Source organism: Molossus molossus, unplaced genomic scaffold (assembly GCF_014108415.1).
Source record: "Molossus molossus isolate mMolMol1 unplaced genomic scaffold, mMolMol1.p scaffold_m16_p_2, whole genome shotgun sequence".
In the NCBI taxonomy this organism is placed as follows: domain Eukaryota; kingdom Metazoa; phylum Chordata; class Mammalia; order Chiroptera; family Molossidae; genus Molossus; species Molossus molossus.
In genome coordinates, this window is record NW_023425355.1 from 135778615 (window position 1) to 135799458 (window position 20844).

General features: G+C 38.4%; 1 protein-coding gene across 2 annotated transcripts in view; it reads right to left on the minus strand.

Annotated features, from left to right (window-relative positions):
* Positions 1-20844, minus strand: part of PPEF1 (protein phosphatase with EF-hand domain 1) — a 115381-nt gene that overhangs the window by 19779 nt on the left and 74758 nt on the right. For both annotated transcript variants that reach the window (XM_036271576.1, XM_036271577.1), the window contains 4 exons: positions 10496-10662; positions 7448-7484; positions 6280-6429; positions 1314-1454 (listed from right to left, as the gene is read on the minus strand). In XM_036271576.1, the coding sequence (XP_036127469.1) occupies positions 1314-1454; positions 6280-6429; positions 7448-7484; positions 10496-10662 (495 nt within the window). The remainder of the gene's footprint in view (positions 1-1313; positions 1455-6279; positions 6430-7447; positions 7485-10495; positions 10663-20844) is intronic.

Sequence of the window (20844 nt, forward strand, 5' to 3'; positions counted from 1 at the left end):
TGTTCATGGAATTGAAGACATAATATTAAGATTGCAATAGTACCTAAATTGATCCACAAATTCAAGGCAATCCCTATCAAAATCCCAGCTGTTTTTTTGGTAGAAATTGACAAGCTGATCCTAAAATTCATATGGAAATCTAAGGAATCCAGAATAGTCAAAAAAATCTTGAAAAAGAAGAAAAAAGGTGCAGAATTCATACTTTCTAGTTTCAGGACTTTGTACAAAGCTACAGTAATCAAAACTGTGTAGTACTGATATAAAATAGACATATAGATCATGGAATAGAATTAAAAATATAAAAATAAACCTTCATATTTATGGTCAATTGATTTTTGATGAGGGTGTTAAGAAAATTCAATGAGAATAGTATTTTTAACAAATGGTGCTGGGATAACTAGATATCCACATGCAATAGAATGAATTTGGACACCTATCTCATACCATACACAAAAATCAATTAAAAATGGATCAGACACCTAAATTTAAGAGTTAAAACTATTAAACCCTTAGAAGAAAGCACAGGAGTAAATCTTCATGACTTTGGGTTAGGCAATGACTTCTTAGATACAATACCAAAATCACAAAGTAAAAGAAGCCAGACACAAAAGATCATATATTATAACATGTCCAGAAAAGTCAAATTTATGAAGACCAAAAGTAGATTAGTGGTTGCCTAAGGCTGAGGGGAGCACGGGTAGGGGGCTGGGAGAGTTGGGGGTGGGGAGGAAATGAGGAGTGACTGATAATGTGTGTAGAGTTTATTAGTTGATGGAAATGTTCTATAATTAGATTGTGGTAATAGCTCTACAACACTGTGAATATATCAAAAAGCACTGAATTATATACTTCAAATAAGTAGGTTATGTGGTTTGTGAATTCTATATCAATAAAATTGTTAAAAATATAGTGATGAATTCGGAGAAAATTATATGCTCTGCATATAAAGGTAAGTCGTTTTTTTTTGTTGTTTTTTTTTTATCCTCACCTGAGGACTTTTTTTTTGTTTTTTTTGTTCAGATAGAGTGGGAGAGAGAGAGAGGAAGAGAGAGAGAGAGAAACATCGACGTGAAAGGGACACATCGAGTGGTTGCCACCCGCACGACCCAACCAAGGCCGGGGACAAACTGCAACCGAGGTGCATGCCCTTAGCGGTAACCGAACCCAGGTCTCTCTGGACCGCAGGCCAATGCTCCAACTGCTGAGCCAAACTGGCCAGGGCAGTAAGTCGCTTTTTATCTCTATATTGTAAGGGACAACATCATCTATGCTGCATCTTCTTTGCCACTTTGGTGAACAGTTTGATTACCTACCTGTTCCCACTCATGCTTTGATAAATATTCAGAAGGGGATCCATTTAATCTGATTCCTCGAAGAGTATGTCCTTTATTTCTCCTAGATTCAAAATTGCTTTCTTTATCTATTGGAACTGGTGGCATCAGCACAGATTTCATCTACAAAACAAATTCATGCTTTAATCAAACCCTATGCTTGGTGTGCTGCATGCAGAAACTTCAGTACCAGTTGCTATTCTGTCTATACTGTTGTGCCTCAACCCAGTGAAAAACACATGGTCTGTATGCATAACCAATGGACAATAGACAACAAAGCTGGGGATGGGGGGGGGGAGAAGGGTGTCAATGGGGAAAAACATCTGTAACAAAAACAAACAAAACAAAACAAAACAAAAAAAACATGGTCATCTTTTCCATTTCACCCACTTACTTTATCTTAGTGATCAACTGATCTCTACAAAGTGAACCTGTTAAATTCTGTTTGTTCATTTGTCAAATACAGAGATTGCCCTACAGGGAAAGTTTCCCATTAGAGCTTCTAAAGGACCATAGAGGCACAAGATATCAGTACTAGACATGTTGAGGCATCATCACAGGAAATGGAAGCTGCTAAGGGAAACCGGTCTCCCACTGAGTCTTTATCTATACATGAGGCTAAGAGAGAACCAATAGGTTTTGATTTCAGAAACACCTCAAGAGTGCTGCTTTTCATTTTGTTGTGTTTCCCTGGACAAATGAGAGTAAGTACATTTGTGTTCAGGAAAATTCTCAAAGGAGATATAAGTTGAAAACTTTGGAAGCCCTTCAACTTAAATGCAATGTGGTTTCAATCTGACCCTGTGAGCAATTGGTGGTGTTCTCTAATCCTACTAATAAAAGTGATGCATTTCTTTGGAAAATAAAATGTCTTTCTGATAGTATGTCAATTACTGTAATCCCTTCTACATTCCCTTACATAACTTGAGGCTGTAATTTTACACTTGTTTCTTTGTAGCACTCTACCCTTATACAAAACAATTTGAAACAATATTTCTGTTATATTGGTGGTCTTAGTTCAGTGATAGATAATTCTCTGTGGTAGGCCCTTAGTTTTTTCTATAAACTAGGGTGTATATGAAACCTTACCTTTATTTTTCAAAAATAAAATTGAATCTTATTCTAAGGTCTTGTCTCATTTAGATGGTTGGAAATTCAATTTCAGCTATTATTATTGATGAATTCACAACCTACCCTCCCCATCTCCCCCAGCAAATGTCCCCAGGTCTTAGGCAGAGCAGAATATTCTGGGAGGACACTCTGGAGTTGGGCCCACACAATTCCTGGTAAGCTCATTGGGCAAAGCTACATGGTCTCTTAAGTACATGTGACTCTACTGTTTTCAAGGCCACTGGGGATCAGGATACTTTGCCCCAGCCCCTCCCTAAGGCACCACACCATAATTTTATCCTGGAGAACCTAACCTACCAGTCATCCCTTTCCTCACACCCTGCCAGGGAGATAGAAGAATACTAAGCCAAAGTCTTAACCTTATAAAATATTCCTTCTCTGTCCTTCTGCATTGACCCCTCCTTCCAACCTGCCCACCCTACAAAATGCCTTTTTTTTTTTTTTTGGTGGTACATGCCTCTAGCAGGAACCGAACCCGGGACTCTCTGGTCCACAGGCCGATGCTCAACCGCTGAGCCAAACTGGCCAGGGCGAAAATGCCTTTTAATGAACCTTGAGTGGAGGTTGTTATCAGGTTCCCTCAACCCTGCCCCTCTCCTATTAACAATTATACCACAATAGGTAAAAACCAGGAATCATGGTCACCCTACACTTGCAGGGTTCTAAGGGATGGAAAAGTAGGGGTTATAAAATTGGATTTGAGGTCCTGGCCGGGTCGCTCAGTTGGTTGGAGCATTGCTCCCATGTGTCAAGGTTGTGGGTACAATCCCTGGTTGGGGCATGTGCAAGAGGCAACCAATGAATGCATGGGTGAGTGGAACAACAGATTCATCTCTCTCTCTCTCTCTCTCTCTCTCTCTCTCTCTCTCTCTCCTATCTCCCCTCTCCAATAAAACATTTTAATAAAAAATAAATAAATAAAATTGGACTTGAAAATCTACTTTTGTAGCTCATCTGGTAGAGTTCCAAAGGCTTGAACCTACTACTTTTATTGCAGCTCAATTATATTTAATACAACAACTATGTGCTACCAGTTCAACCTCACTCTAGGAGGGGTAGAAGCTACAAAAACTACATAAGTCAAATTTCTAACTATAAATCCCATCTTATGAGTAGGTGGGACCCTCAAAGGGTGTGAGATTTGAGGTATCCTGGGAAAATTCCTGGTCCACAAACTTCTCGCCAGGGTCTATCTTGGTTACCGAAATTCAGACCTTAGTCCTAAGTATCAGAAAAAAAGGAGAGAGTTGGAAAAGAGTGCTCTATGTTCAGAGCTTACTCTATGCTGTTTTCTTCATCTAAGTAATTATATTTAATCCTCCTAACAATTCAATATTTTAGGTACTTTTAGCTTCAAGGTATAGGTGTGGAAACTGAGACCTAGACAACTTTGGTTCCTTGCCTAGTCACCCAACCAGGAAGTGGCAGAAGCAGGATGTAAAGCTAGCTATACCTGTCTGATGTCAGAACCTCACAGTGTTTATTAGATCAAGGTGGCTCTCAACTTAGGGTCTCCACATAGATAGTAATGGGCATTCCAGAGATATGATCTTAATATATGAAAAAGTCCTACAGAGGGCTACCTGCTCAGGCTAATCTCAGGAAAGAAAAATATTTCAATCTGATCAATTGGTAGTGGCTGCCATGGCTGATCAGTGCTGTTGTCATAGAACTGGTGGTGATGGAGTGTTCCATTCCTGCCATGTGCTTACCAATATTTGACTGACAAAAACATCATGTTCCCTTGCTCTTGGCTAGAATCATATCCACTCATGCTAACACTATCTCATATTGATCAAAATGTCTTTTTTTTTCTATATTGATTTTAGAGAGAGAGGAAGGGAGAGGGAGAGAGAGATAGAAACATTGATGAGAAAGAATATAGACTGGCCGCTTCCTGCATGCCCCCTACTGGGGATTAGGCCCACAATCTGGGCATGTGCCCTGACCTGGAATCAAACCAGCGACCTCTTCGAGCATGGGTCGATGCTCAACCAGTGAGCCACACCAGCCAGGCGATCAAAATGTCTTATTGGCTTGACTATTTGCTGATACCATGAGAAAGATGCCTTAAACTCAGGGTGGTCTTAAATTTTATTGCAACTGGCATACTTTTGAGACTAAAGGGAGGTGTTAATAACAATTACACCAAGACAACAGGTATAAATCAGGAAATATGGTCTTCACTGGATCCCAGAGGGGGCTATGCAAAATCACCACAGAATCAGGAAAAGGGTTGTAAATTTTCATCCAGTTTTGTGTTAGATTTACCCTGCTTTGGTCTTAAATCTCTTAGGAGATATTCAATAAACATTGATTAAGTATTTACTACACCTTATATGCTGGGGATGCTGGGGTTATATCATAAAACTAGAGAAGCAGGGGAAGATATTACCACAGTTTGTTATTTAATTTTGGTAACTGTTCTGAAGGATATACACAAGGGGTTTAAGAGCATATAAGAGGGGACTTGATCTAGTCTCCATGTTGTAGAAGGCTTTGCAGAAGGGTATGTTTAAGCTGAAATTAAAAGGATGAGGAAAAGTTAGCAACAATATTATCATTCATATGTGTAAAAAGGTATAAGGGCTCTTATAACTCAAGGTGGATAGGGGTCACATTTCTGTCTATATCAAATTAAATTCCAGCTCTAGATACCGCTTGCCTAGATTGGTTGGAAGTTGGTCAGGCCTGAAGGGTAAGGATCCGTGTTTTTCACTAGGACTATATATGATCATCTGGCTCCAAAACTGCTATTGGTCCTCATGCCCATGTAGTCCCTGGTCTAGGGACTAGGCTGGTACAGGAAGAAGACAACTCCAGTCATTCTGCAAAGCCCAGCCAAAGAAGCCTTTCATGAAGGTTGGGAGCTTTACAAGACCCACATAACCACTTCCCTCAGAGGTTTTATATACGTCCCTGCTCTGTTTCTGTTGTTTTTAATATGATTACTTAGGTTTAAAAATATTTCCAAAAATATTGCCCTGAGCCATTTGGAGTATACTATAAGGGAAATCATATCAATTCAGAAATAAAGTGCTATATGATTCCACTTATGTGAGGCACCTAGAGTAGTCAAATTCACAGAGACAGAAAGTAGAAGCGTGGTTGCCAGGGGCTGGGGGAGGGGGAAAGTGGAGTTAATATTAATTGTGTAGATAGTTTCAGTTTGGGAAGATAAAAAGTTTGGGTTATGGCTGGTAGTGATTTTGGTGATGGTTACATAATATGTAAATGGCACTGAACTGTAAACTTAAAATTGGTTAAAGTGGTACATTTATGTTATGTATATTTTACCATATTAATTAGAGATTTTAATTTTAAAAAATCAGGATTTTTCACTTTTAGAAACTATATGAAATGCCAACATTTCCTTATTTTCCCACTTCCATCACGAATTTAAAATTTTCCCATATAGACCTGGCTGGTGTGATTCAGTTGGTCACAGGTTTGATTCCCAGTCAGGGCACATACCTAGGTTGTGGGTTTAATCCTGGCTGGGGTGCCTACAGGAGGCAACCTATGAATGTATCTTTCTCACACTGATGCTTTTCTCTCTCTCTCTCTCTCTCTCTCTCTCTCTCTCCCCCCTCCCTCCCTCCCTCTCTAAAATCAATTTTTTAAAAAAATTCCCATGTAGACAAGTTACCCATTTAGTTCTTTACCATACAATCACAGATTTTCTAAAATGTATACCAATCTTTTCAGTTACAACCACCACTAAAATACAAATGAATACAAAATAATAAATGAAAAAAAGAGGCATACATCCCCTTATAAATCACTGAGACAAGATTCATGTAAACAGCCTTCTTACTTTGTTTCTCTCTACATGATGGAGTAAACCCAAATCTGTGGACTCTGATATCCCACCATGCAAGATCAGGATTTCATCGTCAATGATTGTACCAAGTGGCAGCCAGGAAAAAACATCTTCCAAGACTTGCAGGATTTTTTTCCCATATATCTGTAAGTAAGAGCTTAAATAAGATTCGTTTTTTTGTTTTTGTTTTTTTTGGTGGGTTCAAGTTTATTTAATAGTCTCAATGTATGGACAAAAAGCAAAACAGTTTTCATGCCACCCAAAGGAAGTCAGCACAGTCATTAACCCACTAGCACGCATTAAGCATGTCTTTTTATTCTGTATTTTTTTTGACTGCCCCTCCCAGGACTAGCTAATTCTCAGAGACAGTAAAAGACTTGTCTATCATATGCAAACCAGCCAATCAAGAGCCCACACACCCAACCACCTCCTTTATGGGGCTGAAATTACTCAAACTAGCCAATCCTAAACCTGCTTACCCTGCCTCCCCCTATTCCTTCCCAAGGAAACCACAATAAAGGCTCTCCCACTCATTCTCTCTGCCTTCTGCCCAACCTTGGTGCCTCTCTGTGTTGCCCCCCAATGTGGTGTGCTGTGCCTCCTGTTTCCTGGTGACTGTGAATAAAAGCCTCTTCCTTTAGGACAGCTATTTTCATGTCTGCATGCTTTACCATACCTGAGTAAAACAAAGCCCAGGTACCTTTAAAACAATGGAATATGTTTGTTTCTATGCTGAATTTTACAAAAATCACAATGATAAAGCTTGTTTTAGCCCGGCCAGTGTGGCTCAGTTGGTTAAGCTTTATCCCATGCACCAAGAGGTTGCAGGTTTTCTGGTCAGGGTATCTGCTTGGGTTATGGGCTAAGTCCTTATTAGGGGGTGTGTGCAGGAGGCAGCCAGTTGATGTTTCTCTCTCATTGATGTTTCTATCTCTCTCTCCCTCTGCCTTCCTTTCTCTCTCTAAAAACAATAAAAACATATAAAATTTAAAAAAGAAAAAAAGCAGGAAGAAAAGCCTCTAGCACAACTATGGCTTCCTGCTGTGCTTTTATTGCTATGGATTCCAACTAGTTCACTCATCACCATTCCTGAAGGCTCTTTTTTTTAGTTCTATGTATAGACAGCAAAGAGACTTAAAAAAAAAAAAAGTATGAGTCTTACCTTATATTTACCCAAGACTTCTTTTGTGAAGCCATACCTTGGGGAAAAGGAAGGGGGTATTAAAACTATTTAATTAAATGTTGATAACTCCTACTTATATGAGTCATGCAAAAAGGAGAGGCCTTCACATCTCACTATCTCAAATGTCAACAACTTAAGAAACTAGACTTTAGCTGGAACTATTACTTACCCAAGTGTTTGCTAGGCATGATGGGAAAGAACAAAAGCAGCCAATGACTTCATCCCTATCCTCAAGGAGCTTGTAGTACAGTTCAGGGAAGGAGATATATTTTCATGAAACAATCATGAGACAACTTGAAAAAATATGTGGTAAGTATAGGTTGTGTCAGTGCTTCAAGTATTCAGAGAAGAGTGCTGTGGCAGCCGGGGGACACTGTGTGGGAGAACACTTTTAGTTTACACAGAATTTCTCAGACTGCCTATATCTTACAGTAAATGAATGATGTGAAGAGGAAAAAAAGACTGAACAAAGACTAAGAAAAGCCTAGAAGATAAACAAGTTGGCTCTTTATAGTTTCTCTGATATACTTTATGTAATGGTATTGAAGGTTTTAATAGAAAGTGTCAGGAATTTTAGAGCCTGAATAGCAGTCATTAAGAGAGATTTAATTATGGGAATTTTCTTTGAATACTTTTCCTTGCCTTAGCATAATAGTATATACCCTTAATATCCAACACAGTGAACTTGGAACAAAACATACTTACTCCAGGTTTCCATGCAAACCATGTCATGCCAGGCTTTCTAGAGTGTAACATTATATTTTCTGAGATGATTTTAGTTCTGTACTCACCAAAGGTGTCCATGTTCTTAAATCCAATAGACATTTTGCAATCCTCAACTGTCTTGCTCTTTCTGAAACACTAAATACAGCTGACTGCATAGTCCTTCTGAAAAACTTTTATTCTCTTGGATTGTGTGACAGTAAACTCTCCTGGTTTTCCTCCTACCTTTCTAGCTGTTGTGAATCTCCTTTGCAAGGTCTCCTCTACCTTGCCTTACATGTTGGGAGTTCCTTCAGATTCTGTCTTAGGTCCTTTTCTCCCTTCACCTTCTCCCCCAACAATCTCATTCGTGCACAGGGCTTCTGTTGCTATCTATATGCCAATACTACAGGACAATGCTCTAGCCCACACTTCATTTCTGAGCTCTGGACATCTGTTCTCTCAACTGTCTACTCAACAGCACCTCAAATCAACTTTCCCCAAACTGAACTCATCATTCTCTCTCATCCCAACTTTCTCCTCTTTTCATGTTCCCAATATTGGTGCATGATACTATGTATCCCCAAACTCAAGCCAAGAACCTAGAGATCATACTTGATCCTCTCCTCTTTCAAGTCCCTCATTCCAGTGTTACCAAACCTTAAATCATCATGGCCTTAACTTTGCTTGAATCTATCTACTTCTTTGCATCTTCATCCCCACCACACTACTTTAAGTGAGAACCAATCATGTACTCTTCAACTACTTATTAATCGGCCTCCCCATATACACTCTTGCCCCTCTCTAAATTACTCTTCTTGCTGCATTTAAAACACAAATTTTATGATACTCTCCAATGATTCTGTTGTCCTCAGAAGAAAATCCAAATTCCTTTGCATGATCCAACAATTTCTTTTTTTTTTTTTTTTTTTTTTTTTTGGTATATGCCCCTAGCGGGAACTAAACCCGGGACTCTCTAATCCACAGGCCAACGCTCCAACCGCTGAGCCAAACCAGCCAGGGCCAACAATTTCTTATGTCCCCAACCCTATCAGACACCAACCTGTCCATCAGTCTATGCTCCTACCCTCCTGAACTTCTTTCGGGTCTAAAAAGTCTTGACTTACACTCTACATACATTATCCCCACTGTGAAACACCATGGCCTCCTCTTGGTTGCCTAATTCATCTTTCAGGGCTCAGACTAATGCCATACTTCTGTGGGAGAACCTTCTGTCACCCTTTAGACAGACTGGATCCTCCACTTTACAAATTCACCACACTTGAAAAACCTGCTCAGTATGTGTCTTGCCTGCTAGATGTAAACTCAATGGGAGCAGGGGCCATGTCTCTTTCATTAACCCTTGTAGGCACTAAATAAATATGATTGGCTAAATGAATAAATGAAAGGACAAATGGCATGCCCAAATAAAAGTATTGAGCTATAGTACATATGGACCTCTGATAATACTCTTGAAATTTTTTTCTTCAGTCTTATCATTTGCTTCCATACCTAAGAATTAAAATTAAAACTCTGTACTCTGGCCAAGTGCCAAAACTGCTCAAAAGACAAAATTAACCAGTTGCTGAGCTTTGATCAAGGCACCCAAAACTCAGGACCAAAAATATGAAACACACCATGCCTTCTACTGCCTTAGGGCAAACTGGTTCCTACTTTTCATAAAATAAGAAACAAAATAAAAAGAAGGAAGAGGAGAGGGGGTAGAAGAGGACAAGAGAAGGGAAAGAAGAAAAAGGGGAACATCTATCACCTATTAGGCCTTTCAGCAAAAATTGATAAACCATTTAACCATTTTGTATGCCTCAACTCTCCAGTGAGTCAGATAGTTGAAATGGTATGTTATAGCTGTTCTCAAATATGTTTATGAACAACTGTGCCAGAAGAAATCACCATGTCATAAAAAATATACACATCAGTGAAAAACAGTACTAGTTTCTGAAACAACACAAGTCAAAAGGGTAGCAACAGAATGATTCCATCTAAGCCTGCTCATAGAACCTACCACACCTCCAAACCTGGTCTAACATATCTACCCAGAACACAATTTGGACTGTGAATGGTGGGCATAGAAGGATAAGAAGGAACATAACAGAAAGTACAAGAAAGAACAGAACTAAAGATAGGAAAGGGACTTCAGAATAATGTATACTCAGTAGAAAATTGGGGGTTGTAAACAGGGGTAAGAATTGAGATTCCTCTCATTCCTACTTCTCTACACTCACCTCTAACTCTCTGCTAGGAACTAAACATGATAGAATTTTCCAAGATGGGAAACAAAAGAGAAAATCTAAAGGCCTAGGTTACCTCATATTCATCAAAAAATCCTCATGGTTCCCTCTGTTCAGGCACAGGTCATCACCATAGAGAAGAAAACTCACAAACAGGATCATTAAGATCTCTATGGAATATTTTCCTCGGTCTACAAAATCTCCGTTAAAAACATATGGGTTCTGCCCTGAGGGGAGGCCATTCTGTGGAAGGAGAGGGGGAAAAACAAGCAGTTACAAAATGTATTGTTAAAGTAAGGTCCCTGTGAACATAGAGAAAGAAATTGAGTCAGTCCTTCCATTGGGAACAATTTTCTCAGTTGCTTGAGTCAGCTTCACTCTTCTAGGGCAGGCATCTCCTGCAAGGGACCTTAAAAGTGAAGAATTAGCTTGGGACAGGAAGATAACTGGGGATGGGGATTGATCATTCTACCCACCAACTACTATGAGTTTTCTCTGAAAGGACCTGATATTTGTCCTATCAAAAATGGCTACTCTCTCTTCTACCTTTTCCCTGGAAAAGGGGGAAACTTCTAAGGGGCCCTATGTTTAACTTCTCTGGGCTGTGTGTGAGCTCCTCAAATTGCAAAAAGGGGATGACACTATATCTTCCCCCCTCCCCAGATCAAATGAGAATGGATACAAAAGCACCCAGGAACATGTAAGGCACCGTGTAATTGTGAGCAGGGCTGATATACCAGCAATGCACTCTGATACAATCACACTGAGTATTGATAGCCAGTGTGTGTTCTCATTGCTCACTGACCAGGCCACATTAGTTATTAAATATTTTGATTATCACTCCTGGGTATGAGATTATACTTTTAAACACAGTGTTAACATGAAAAATAACTGGGATTAGGACAAAAGTTTAGTCTTTATAAGAACTTTTGTTACTAAATTCTAAGACAAACATCTCATCCCTACCAAGACTTGAAAACAAACAAGCAGTCAGTGATATAGTGTTCTGGGCCACAAATAATATGAATTATTCTCTAGTCCACCTCCACTATTACCCATGTGTCCTTAGGCAAGTTATTTAATCTTTACGAGTTGTAGTTTCCTTATCTGTAAAATGGGGATGATAACCTCCATAGTTAGCACACAGGACTACTTTTGAACTCAAGTGAGGCTGTGTGGATAAAATTTCATGAAAACCATAAAGCACCATATAAATTAAGATTAATTTTGTTATGACCTCTGTGTTATTTCTCATTTTAAGATCCCATTATTTTTCATTTTCTTATACATTAATTTAAGTAAAGTGCTAAATAGGATCACAAAGCAACATTATGTCATATTAAGAGGCACTTTATGAAGAATATACAATTCATGAACTTGTATTCAATACAAAAAAAATAAGTTTTTGCTTCATGTATTTGACTACTATAAATACAAGAAGAAATTGTTTAAAAATACAAACATAGCAAAAATATTCCGATTGAATTTTTTTTATTTAAGATAATATACACAAATTCTTTGACTCTCCTTTTAAAAGGTGAAGCCTAATTTGTCATCTCTTGAATGTAGGCTGGACTTAGTTATTTGCTCCTAAAAAATAGGGGAAAAAAGCAGAAGTGATGGTGTGCAACTTTGGAGACTAATTTTAAAAAGACACTGCAGCTTTCTCTGCCTTAGATCACTCACTCTAGGGAAAGCCAGCTGCTATGTCATGAGAATATTAAGGCATGCTATGGAGAAGCCCATGTGGCTGTTCTGTCCATAGCCAGGAAAAAAATTGAAATGCTGTGCCTGCAGCCATGTGAGTTAGCAACCTTGGAAATGGGTTCTCCAGCCCCAGTCAACCTTTCAGATGACTACATCCCTGGGTCAATAGTTTGACTTCCCTCTCATTAGAGACCTTATGCCAGAACCACCCAGCTAAACTGCACTCAAGTTTCTGACCCACAGAAACTGAGATACTAAATGTTTGTAGTTTTAAGACACTAAGTATTGAGGTAATTTATTATACAGCAATATATAACATGCATGTTTATACAGATATAATAGTAATATATGGAAATAGTAATATATGGAAAAATTGAATACATAACCAATTGTTTTAATAGATAGATATATGAAGAACATTGCATTCTAAAATGGAGAATACAATTAATTTTTCATTTGTCCACAGAGACTCGTGTACTTGATTTCAAAAAAATCCTTAACAAATTCAAAATGAGAAACATTTTATAAGACACATTCTCATATCATAATCCAATAAAATTTGAAATAAATAAAAATGTGATTCAAAAAATTCTAGTTCCTTTAATTTTAAGATCCTTGGAAATTAAAAATTAAAGTCTTAGTAAATTTTGACTTAAACAGGAAATTAAAAGCAATACCACAAATTCAATAGAAGGGCTCAGTCAAAACTAAAATTAGAAAAGATATGTCCTCTTTTTATTTTATATAAGATGCTTATTTTTATTTTCAATTTCATGGACACAGTGTCCTGTTTTTATGGTAGCCAAGCTGGCAATATGAGCTATGGAAAACATAAGTTGTTTTAGTCCTTTGCTCTGATACTTCATGAACATTAGAGCAAAGTTACATCTTCTTTGCTTATTTTCTAGAGCCTTTTGTTTCCATTTAAATTTTGAGCCATTCTATTTAGAAAAAAAATTATTTTCTTTATGTGAAGCTATAATGAAAAGGATAGTTCCTTCGTCTTTTTACAGCTGACATAGGCCTTCAACTATGAATGTAGAGCTCTGTGCACAAGTTGGGAGGTAGGTGGGATGGGTGGTTCTACAAGGTACTTCATGGATAGGAAAAGCCCAGCTATGGAGTGACTCAGTTCTTCTAGTCTCTGTAGTCTCCATTGATTTCATTTTTTAACTGCTTCAAAGGAAGTCATATTATTCTATTTAGCCTCAAACCCTCTTTGAATCCAAATTCTACTCCTATCTGGCTCCTCAAACTGGAATCATGGAGACTACTTTAGATTCCAGCTTCCATATTCCTTTGTGTCTTTTCTCTCATCTCTGTGCAAAAGATGTGTAGTCTTAAATGCCTTCGTTATTAAAGAAGATGCAAATGAAAGACTGTATTCATCTTAAAAATTAGAATGAAACAATAAAACCAATCAAATAAAGATAAAAGCTGAAATTAATAAGATAGAAAACAAACTAAAAGAAAAGATACAGGAGTGGGCAAAAGTCTGTTTACAGTTATAATACAGATAAATAATACAATAATTAATAAATAATAATACAAAAATAAAATCTGTTTCAGGTACTCACAACTATAAACTGACTTTTGTCCACCCTGTAAATAAATCCAGAGGGTGATTCTTTGAATCAGTAACATCAATAAAATTGATGGCGGAGTGAGCAGGGAAGAAGGGGTCAATTGGGGGAAAATAAGGAGGGACATCTATAATACTTTCAACAATAAAGATAAATTAAAAAACCAAAAAAAAATTGATAAACTCAGCATGAGCCTGAGGATAAGTGAAAGAGAGAATGAAAAAAATACGTAAGATTAAAGATCAGAAAAAAGCCATAAAGATATGGAGATTTAAATAAAAGAATAATATACATGTAAAATATATAATATCGACATCCATGGAAATGTACTTTCACAATCTAGAAAAATGAAGGATTTCCTTAAAAATCAGAAACTACTAAAACTGATTAAAAAGAAGTAGAAAACTTAAATAGTGCATTGGCTTCATGCAGCTTTTTTTTTATCCTCACTTGAGGACATTTTTGCATTTATCTTCAGATAAAGTGGGAGGGAGAGAGGGAGGAAGAGAGAGAGAAATATCCACATGAGAGACACATCAACTGGTTGCCACCTGCACAACCCCAACGGGGGCCAGAGACAAACTGCAACCAAGGTACATGGCCTTAGCAGGAACTGAACCCGGGACTCTCTGGTCTGCAGGCCGACACTCTAACCACTGAGCCAAACCGGCCAGGGCTCCATGTAGCTTTATAGCAGAGCTCTATCTCAATTTTCAAAAGCAAAGAGTCTATGTTTGTTTGTTTTTTTAAATCCTCATCTGAGAATATTTTTTAAATTGATTTTAGAGAGACAGGAAGGGAGAGACAGAGAGAAAGAAACATCAGTGAGAGAGAGAAACATCAGTGTGAGAGAGAAACATCAGTGTGAGAAACACTGATCAGTTGCCTTCCGTAGGCATCCCAACTGAAGATTGAACCTGCAAACTAGACATGTGCCCTGAGCAGAATCGAACCCACAAACATTTTGGTGCACAGGACTATGCTCAACCAACTGAGCCACGAGGCTGAGCAAAAGCAAATAGTTTTAATGTTATTTAAACCAAAGGTTCCCTTCCTTGGTTGCACATTAAAATCATTTGGGGAGCTTTTAAACGTACCCAGGTGTCCATTCAGAATCTCTGGGAGTGGGACTCAGGTATCAGTATTTTTTCCCCCAATTCCTTGGATGATTACAAAGTATAGTCAAGTTTGAGAACTGGGGATTTAAGTTCCAAACTACAGAAAAAGATGGAAATCTTTCCAGTTCATTTCATAAAACTGTAATATCAAAATTGGAGAAATGCATTCAACAGCCTAAAATTATACTTATTATATTTGGATGCCAAACATGTTTTCAACTGTGATGACAAATTTTCTTGTATTAGAAATTATTCATCTCCAGTTAAACCAAACTGTTTATAGGTACTTTATCTCTACTATGGGCCAAGAATAATGAATTTCTTTAGTCAAGCCTAATTTTAAGCCAAAAATAATAATGGTCAGCTGAGCCATCCACCTTATACAGCACGCTTGACACCCAATGAGTTTTAACCTTTTCAAAAAGTCACACGTTGTCAAAAGACTGAGATTTGTGATAATGAAGATCATTCAATAGAATATATCAGTCTTCGAAAATGATTCTAAAAGGAGTTCTAAATGTGTATATATGTTGAGCCTCTTACGTCAACCACTTCAAAGAAGGCAAGACACATTTGGATGTATAAAAGCTGTCCTATTGGTTCAGGATTAGTCATATTACTTTATATAGTCTGAGTCAAATATGTTTTAGTCTTAGAATAACAAGAGAACTGGAAAACAGATAAGAGGATGAGGAGCTAAATCTCCTGGGACATAAATCTCACAGGGATGGAGAACCTTTTTTCTGCCAAGGGCCATATGGATATTTATAACATCATTCTTGGGCCATAGAAAATTATCAACTTAAAAATTAGCCTGCTATATTTGGTCAGGCTCATTTGGTGAAGCGTGTGATGTTAGCTGGTATTGATTTTGCAGGCCTTATATGGCCCACGGGCTGGATGTTCCCCACCCCTGATAGAATATTTAGGCTTCTGGTTACTGAGATTTCTCTGGGTTTCCCTCAGAGAAGCAAAACCTGCTGCTATACCCAATCCTTCACTCAGTTCCAGCAAACCAAACTCTCTGGCTCATTCTGCAGCTGATATACAATAAACCATCTATGACATTGAAATGAAGTTGACAACTATAGAAAACCCAGGGTAATCACAACTCTGAACATCATTCAGATGACCTGCAGGGGAAAAAACAGCAGAGTACAATTAATTAACTTGAATAGAGACAAAAATAAGACGTTTCCCTAATCTGTCACCTATTTCCTACGGAAGCATTTTACAACAGAGATCTAGAAGGTACCCCACTTTTTTGTGGACATTTTTGTGCACATCACACAATAACTTCTGGAACCTCAACTCCACATTATTTTAATTTTTGTATCTTTTGCGAATCCTATTTTAGATGTCTGTTCTTCTGATTGCAATATACTACCTTAATCTCAAAAGAAAAGAATTGATTACTGTGACAGTGTGAAACATATCAGTGATAGAGAAGAAAGAAAATATGTAATAAACTTCTCAACTGGAAAATTACAGGCATGGGGGGTGGAGGATGGTAGGGAAGGGAAAGAGAAAACAAACACACACAAGATGACAGGGATTCCAATGGACAGCATCAGTATGACACCCACAGGGTTAATGGTTAATTAGCTTCTGTCTGTCCATGTACATCTCTTTTTCGGCTTCAGGAGGTCTCCATTCACAGCACGAATTTAACAAAATAATTTGCCAATACTTGATCTAAAATTTCAAGCTTTATTTTCAGTGAGGAAAAATGTCTTGCAATGTTAACAAGGCTAAGGCTCTGAATGAAGTATTTTAAATTGGTTACTTTAAGCAAAAGTGGCTGATTTAAATTAACCTGTTCAGAAAATAAAATCTAAAAATATGACTTAACTAATGCTATGTAAATTGCTCCACTTGATGATATTGGATCCATATAAAGTTGAGATGCCCTTTTACAGTCTTTCATGGTTAACAGTGTGGTGCCCAGAGGAAAGAATTCTTTTCAAACCCAGATAGAACTGTGATCTGAAAATGTCTGGCTTAGTGTAAAGATGCTAAATAATATAATTTTAAAGGACAGCCAAATATTAAAGAAACCAAAATCTTTTTTTTTTAATTTTTTATTTTTTTATTTTTTTCAATCCTCACCCAAGGACATTTTTTTCATTTATCTTCAGATAGAGTGGGAAGGAGGGAGAGAGAGGGAGACAGAGAGAGAAACATCAATGTGAGAGGAACACATCGACTGGTTGCCTCCTGTATGACCCCGACCAAGGCCAGGGACCAAGCGCAACCAAAGCACAGTGATACCTCGGTTCTCGAACGCCTCGGTTTTCGACCAAATCGGGATTCGAGAAACTTTTGTCTCGGAATCCGAACAAATATTTGGAACTCGAACTTCCGAGATGAGCCGAGTTGAGCCGAATGGCGTTCATTCGGCCCAGCGCGCCTTGCTTGCGTCATCAGTGTGAGTGCAGAGAGAGAGTCACGCTTTGTGGAGTCACGCTTTCCTATTGGGTTTCATTGCTTCAGTTCTCGAACAATTCGGTTCTCGACCGTCCTCCTGGAACGAATTATGTTCGAGAACCGAGGTATCACTGTATATGCCCATGACCGGAATTGAACCTGCGACTCATTGGTTCACGGGTCAGTGCTCTAACCACTGAGTAAACTGGCCAGGGTGAAACCAAAATCTTAAAACAATCAATAACAATCATTAGTGTGAATCTCATCATTTATTGTAGTGCATCACAAAAAGTATGTAAGAATAAAATCTTTTCTAATCCTCCAAAACTTTCCTTCATGATTTAGGCACTTAGTAAATTACTAAAATTCTTTGATTGTCTTAAATGTCACCCATAAGGGTGACATAAGGAAGTCTCCCATAAGGTTAGGTGCCCCTCCAATGTGCTCCCTTGGAGCCTCATGCTTATCCCAGTTATAATGCATCCCACCCTGAACTTCCCTGATGTTTTACTAGTTGATCCTCCTTCACTAAACTGTGATGTCTTTGGAGCCAAAAACTGTGTCTCAATCATACTGTATCACCAACCCTTAGCAGAATACCTCATTCATAATAGGTGTTTAATACACATACATAAAATGAATGAACTTCATGTTCATCTTTGTATCATTTCACAGTTTGTATAGTACCTTGAACACTGTAGGGACCAGATAGAAGTTTACTGAATGAATAAATCAGTGGACAGATTTAATTTCACATATGATTTGAATAACAACAGAAGTCTTAAACCAAACCAACCACAGGTGAAAAAAGTAATATGGCAAGGCACCTCAGGGAGATCCTACATTATAATTCTTCCTTTAAGGCTATACCCTGGCCTTGGGCCAGCCCCAGACCTGCAGCCTACTCATCCTATACTGCATAAAAGGACTGATGAGGAAGAAATTGTCTAGCAAAACACCGACTGAAAGATGAATTACAATTTTGCCTGAATTCAAAGCCTGAGGTTTTCCTGGTTTCTTTTTTCTTTTTCTTGTTTTAGGCATACATTTTAATCATGGACCTATATCCTAAGAAAATAATCCAAAATATAGAAACAATTACATGTGTAACAAAGCACTCTGCTGAACTTTTAAAATTTATCTACAATTTTCAACTTAGAATAATTCAATTTTTATGGTACCTTCACTTTATGGACATGATATAATCATTAGAAATGACTGTCATAAAGATTACACAATAACATGAACAATGAATATAATGCTTGTTAATTGCAAAATGAAGATTAAAAGAGACAATGCTGCACAATTGTGCATAGGCAAAGGACGGAGAACGGAGCCTAACATAAACTTGGTCATCTATAGCTCCAAAAATCTCCAACAGGATCTATTTTGCCAAACTATTCCCTGTCATTTAAGTTCAGTCAGAACTTGAATAAATACAAAATAACTTTCATAAATAAAATAAAGGTAAGTTGATCATTTTAATAAATTAAATAAGGATCAATTAAAGCATGGTCACTGGCTGCTTCTAAGCAGAAGACAGCTAGCCCATGGCTTACAGTGAGAGGCAGCTCAATCCTGTGTGCTCCTATGAATGAATCAGAGGAAAGCTGCACATTCAGGGCATTGCAGGTAATTGGGACTCAACATGTTGTTGAGGCATTGAGTATCATAATGAGAATCAGCCACCCTCACAGAAACTCTACCATTTCCTGAAGCAATCAAGTGATTGCTTGCGTCATAGCACCTGCTGTAATTCCTGCACAGGCAACCTTTGCATCTGATGCTAAAAAGAGAAATCCATCCCGCCCCACCTTTCTCCTCATTTTAAGATGTTCTTCCTTTCCTCCTCATCTACTTTCCTGGCCCATTACTCTTATCTTAACTAATCTTTCTTTTTTTATGTTCACTAAGACCCAATAATGATACTCACTCATACTGTAAGCATTGCTGAAATGAATTTTCCAGATCACTGAAGCACGCTCCTTTAAAAGCTAGAATACATTTTAAAATTACCTTGAAGCACTTTGACTGGGAATTTTTTAAATAAGCCATTTGTTTCTTTACTTCTTAACAGAGTGTACACCACAGAACTTGAAACTTTCTTGACCGTGCAGGCACATCAAACTAAGCATGCCCTCAGGCCCCTCTAAGATCTAAAGAATGTTCTTCCCTATACACACAGCCCCAGATCCCTGAAGATTACTACTTCATTTCCTGTCTCATTTTTAGAGTTCTAGATCTCCGCTTACTGTCAGGAAGAGCTTTACTTTTCATTACTTTCACTGTATCTCGTTTTTGCCTTTCCCCTCCCACTCCCTAATCTGTTAGTGCGGGTGGGGGGGAGCCAGACTGGCAAACGTCCGGGAAACATGTCAGATAAGGTTTTACTGATATATGATCACTGGTCTTTGAGTAAGGGCCTAGGACCTCTCCTGTGAGTAAAGTACATCGGGTTTGTGACAATTTCAAGAGCCCTGATATTCTCTTTACTTAATTCTGAGTTTCTGTAGAAGTACAAGTGAAGATAAAAAATAAGTGAAGTAGTCAAGAGTTTGACCTCTGGACAAGTGGGGTATCACTGTCATTTGTATTCGTGTAAAAATCTTGTTTCAGAACAGTTTGTATTCATGGTTTTAGGAAGCACTACAGCCTATACTCTACCATCTATCACCATTCCTTATTTAAACTTCGGATTAAAAAATGAGAAAGAATAAGGCAAAATGATGACTTTTACAAGTTAGAGATCACCAAATAGCATAGCTTCCTGAGATACGTCTGTCCTGCCCTTTTCTTTCTCAGCGTTTAATTTAGGACATGCATCATCTGTAAGCTAAGTGACTCACCATCATCATAAACACACTAGGTCATTCTACCTTCTCAGACACCATTAACTACACCATCTTTTCAGTTTCTTAAAGTGGAACCTTGCCCTGGCCAGTTTGGCTTAGCGGCAGAGCGTCGGCCTGCGGACCAATGAGTCGCAGGTTCGATTCCAGCCAAGGGCACATACCTCGTTTGTGGTTTGTCCCCAGCCCTGGTTGGGGGTCATGTGGGAGGCAACCAGTCGATGTGTCTCTCCCACACTGATGTTTCTCTCTCTCTCTCTCTCTCTCTCTCTCTCTCTCTCCCCTTCTCCCTCCCCCTCTCCCCCTCTCCCCTTCTCCCCCTCTCCCCTTCCCTCCCACACTATCTGAAGATAAATAGAAAAATATCCTCCGGTGCGGATTTAAAACAAAAATCTTAAAGTGGAACCTTGCTGTCATCAAAGTCTCTTCCCTCAGTTTCCTCTTTAAACCAGGCAATTTCAAGATTCTGGTGCATGTGGTTTATCCCACATCTGAGATGTATTTTACCTGCTTCTCCCTCAAGCCTGTAAAACTCTAATTCATGGCTCTTGCAGACTTCTGCTTTCCAAACAACCCTCTCCCCTCCCTCTACCCAAATCCACCCCCAAATAACAGTGCCCACTCTTTCATTACTGGGCTCTCAATCTCTACTTCCTGAGCACTGTCATTGGTTAACTCTCAAAATATTTCTTCCTCTCATGTGAAAGCTATGTTTTCACCTTTAATTCTTTTTATAGTACT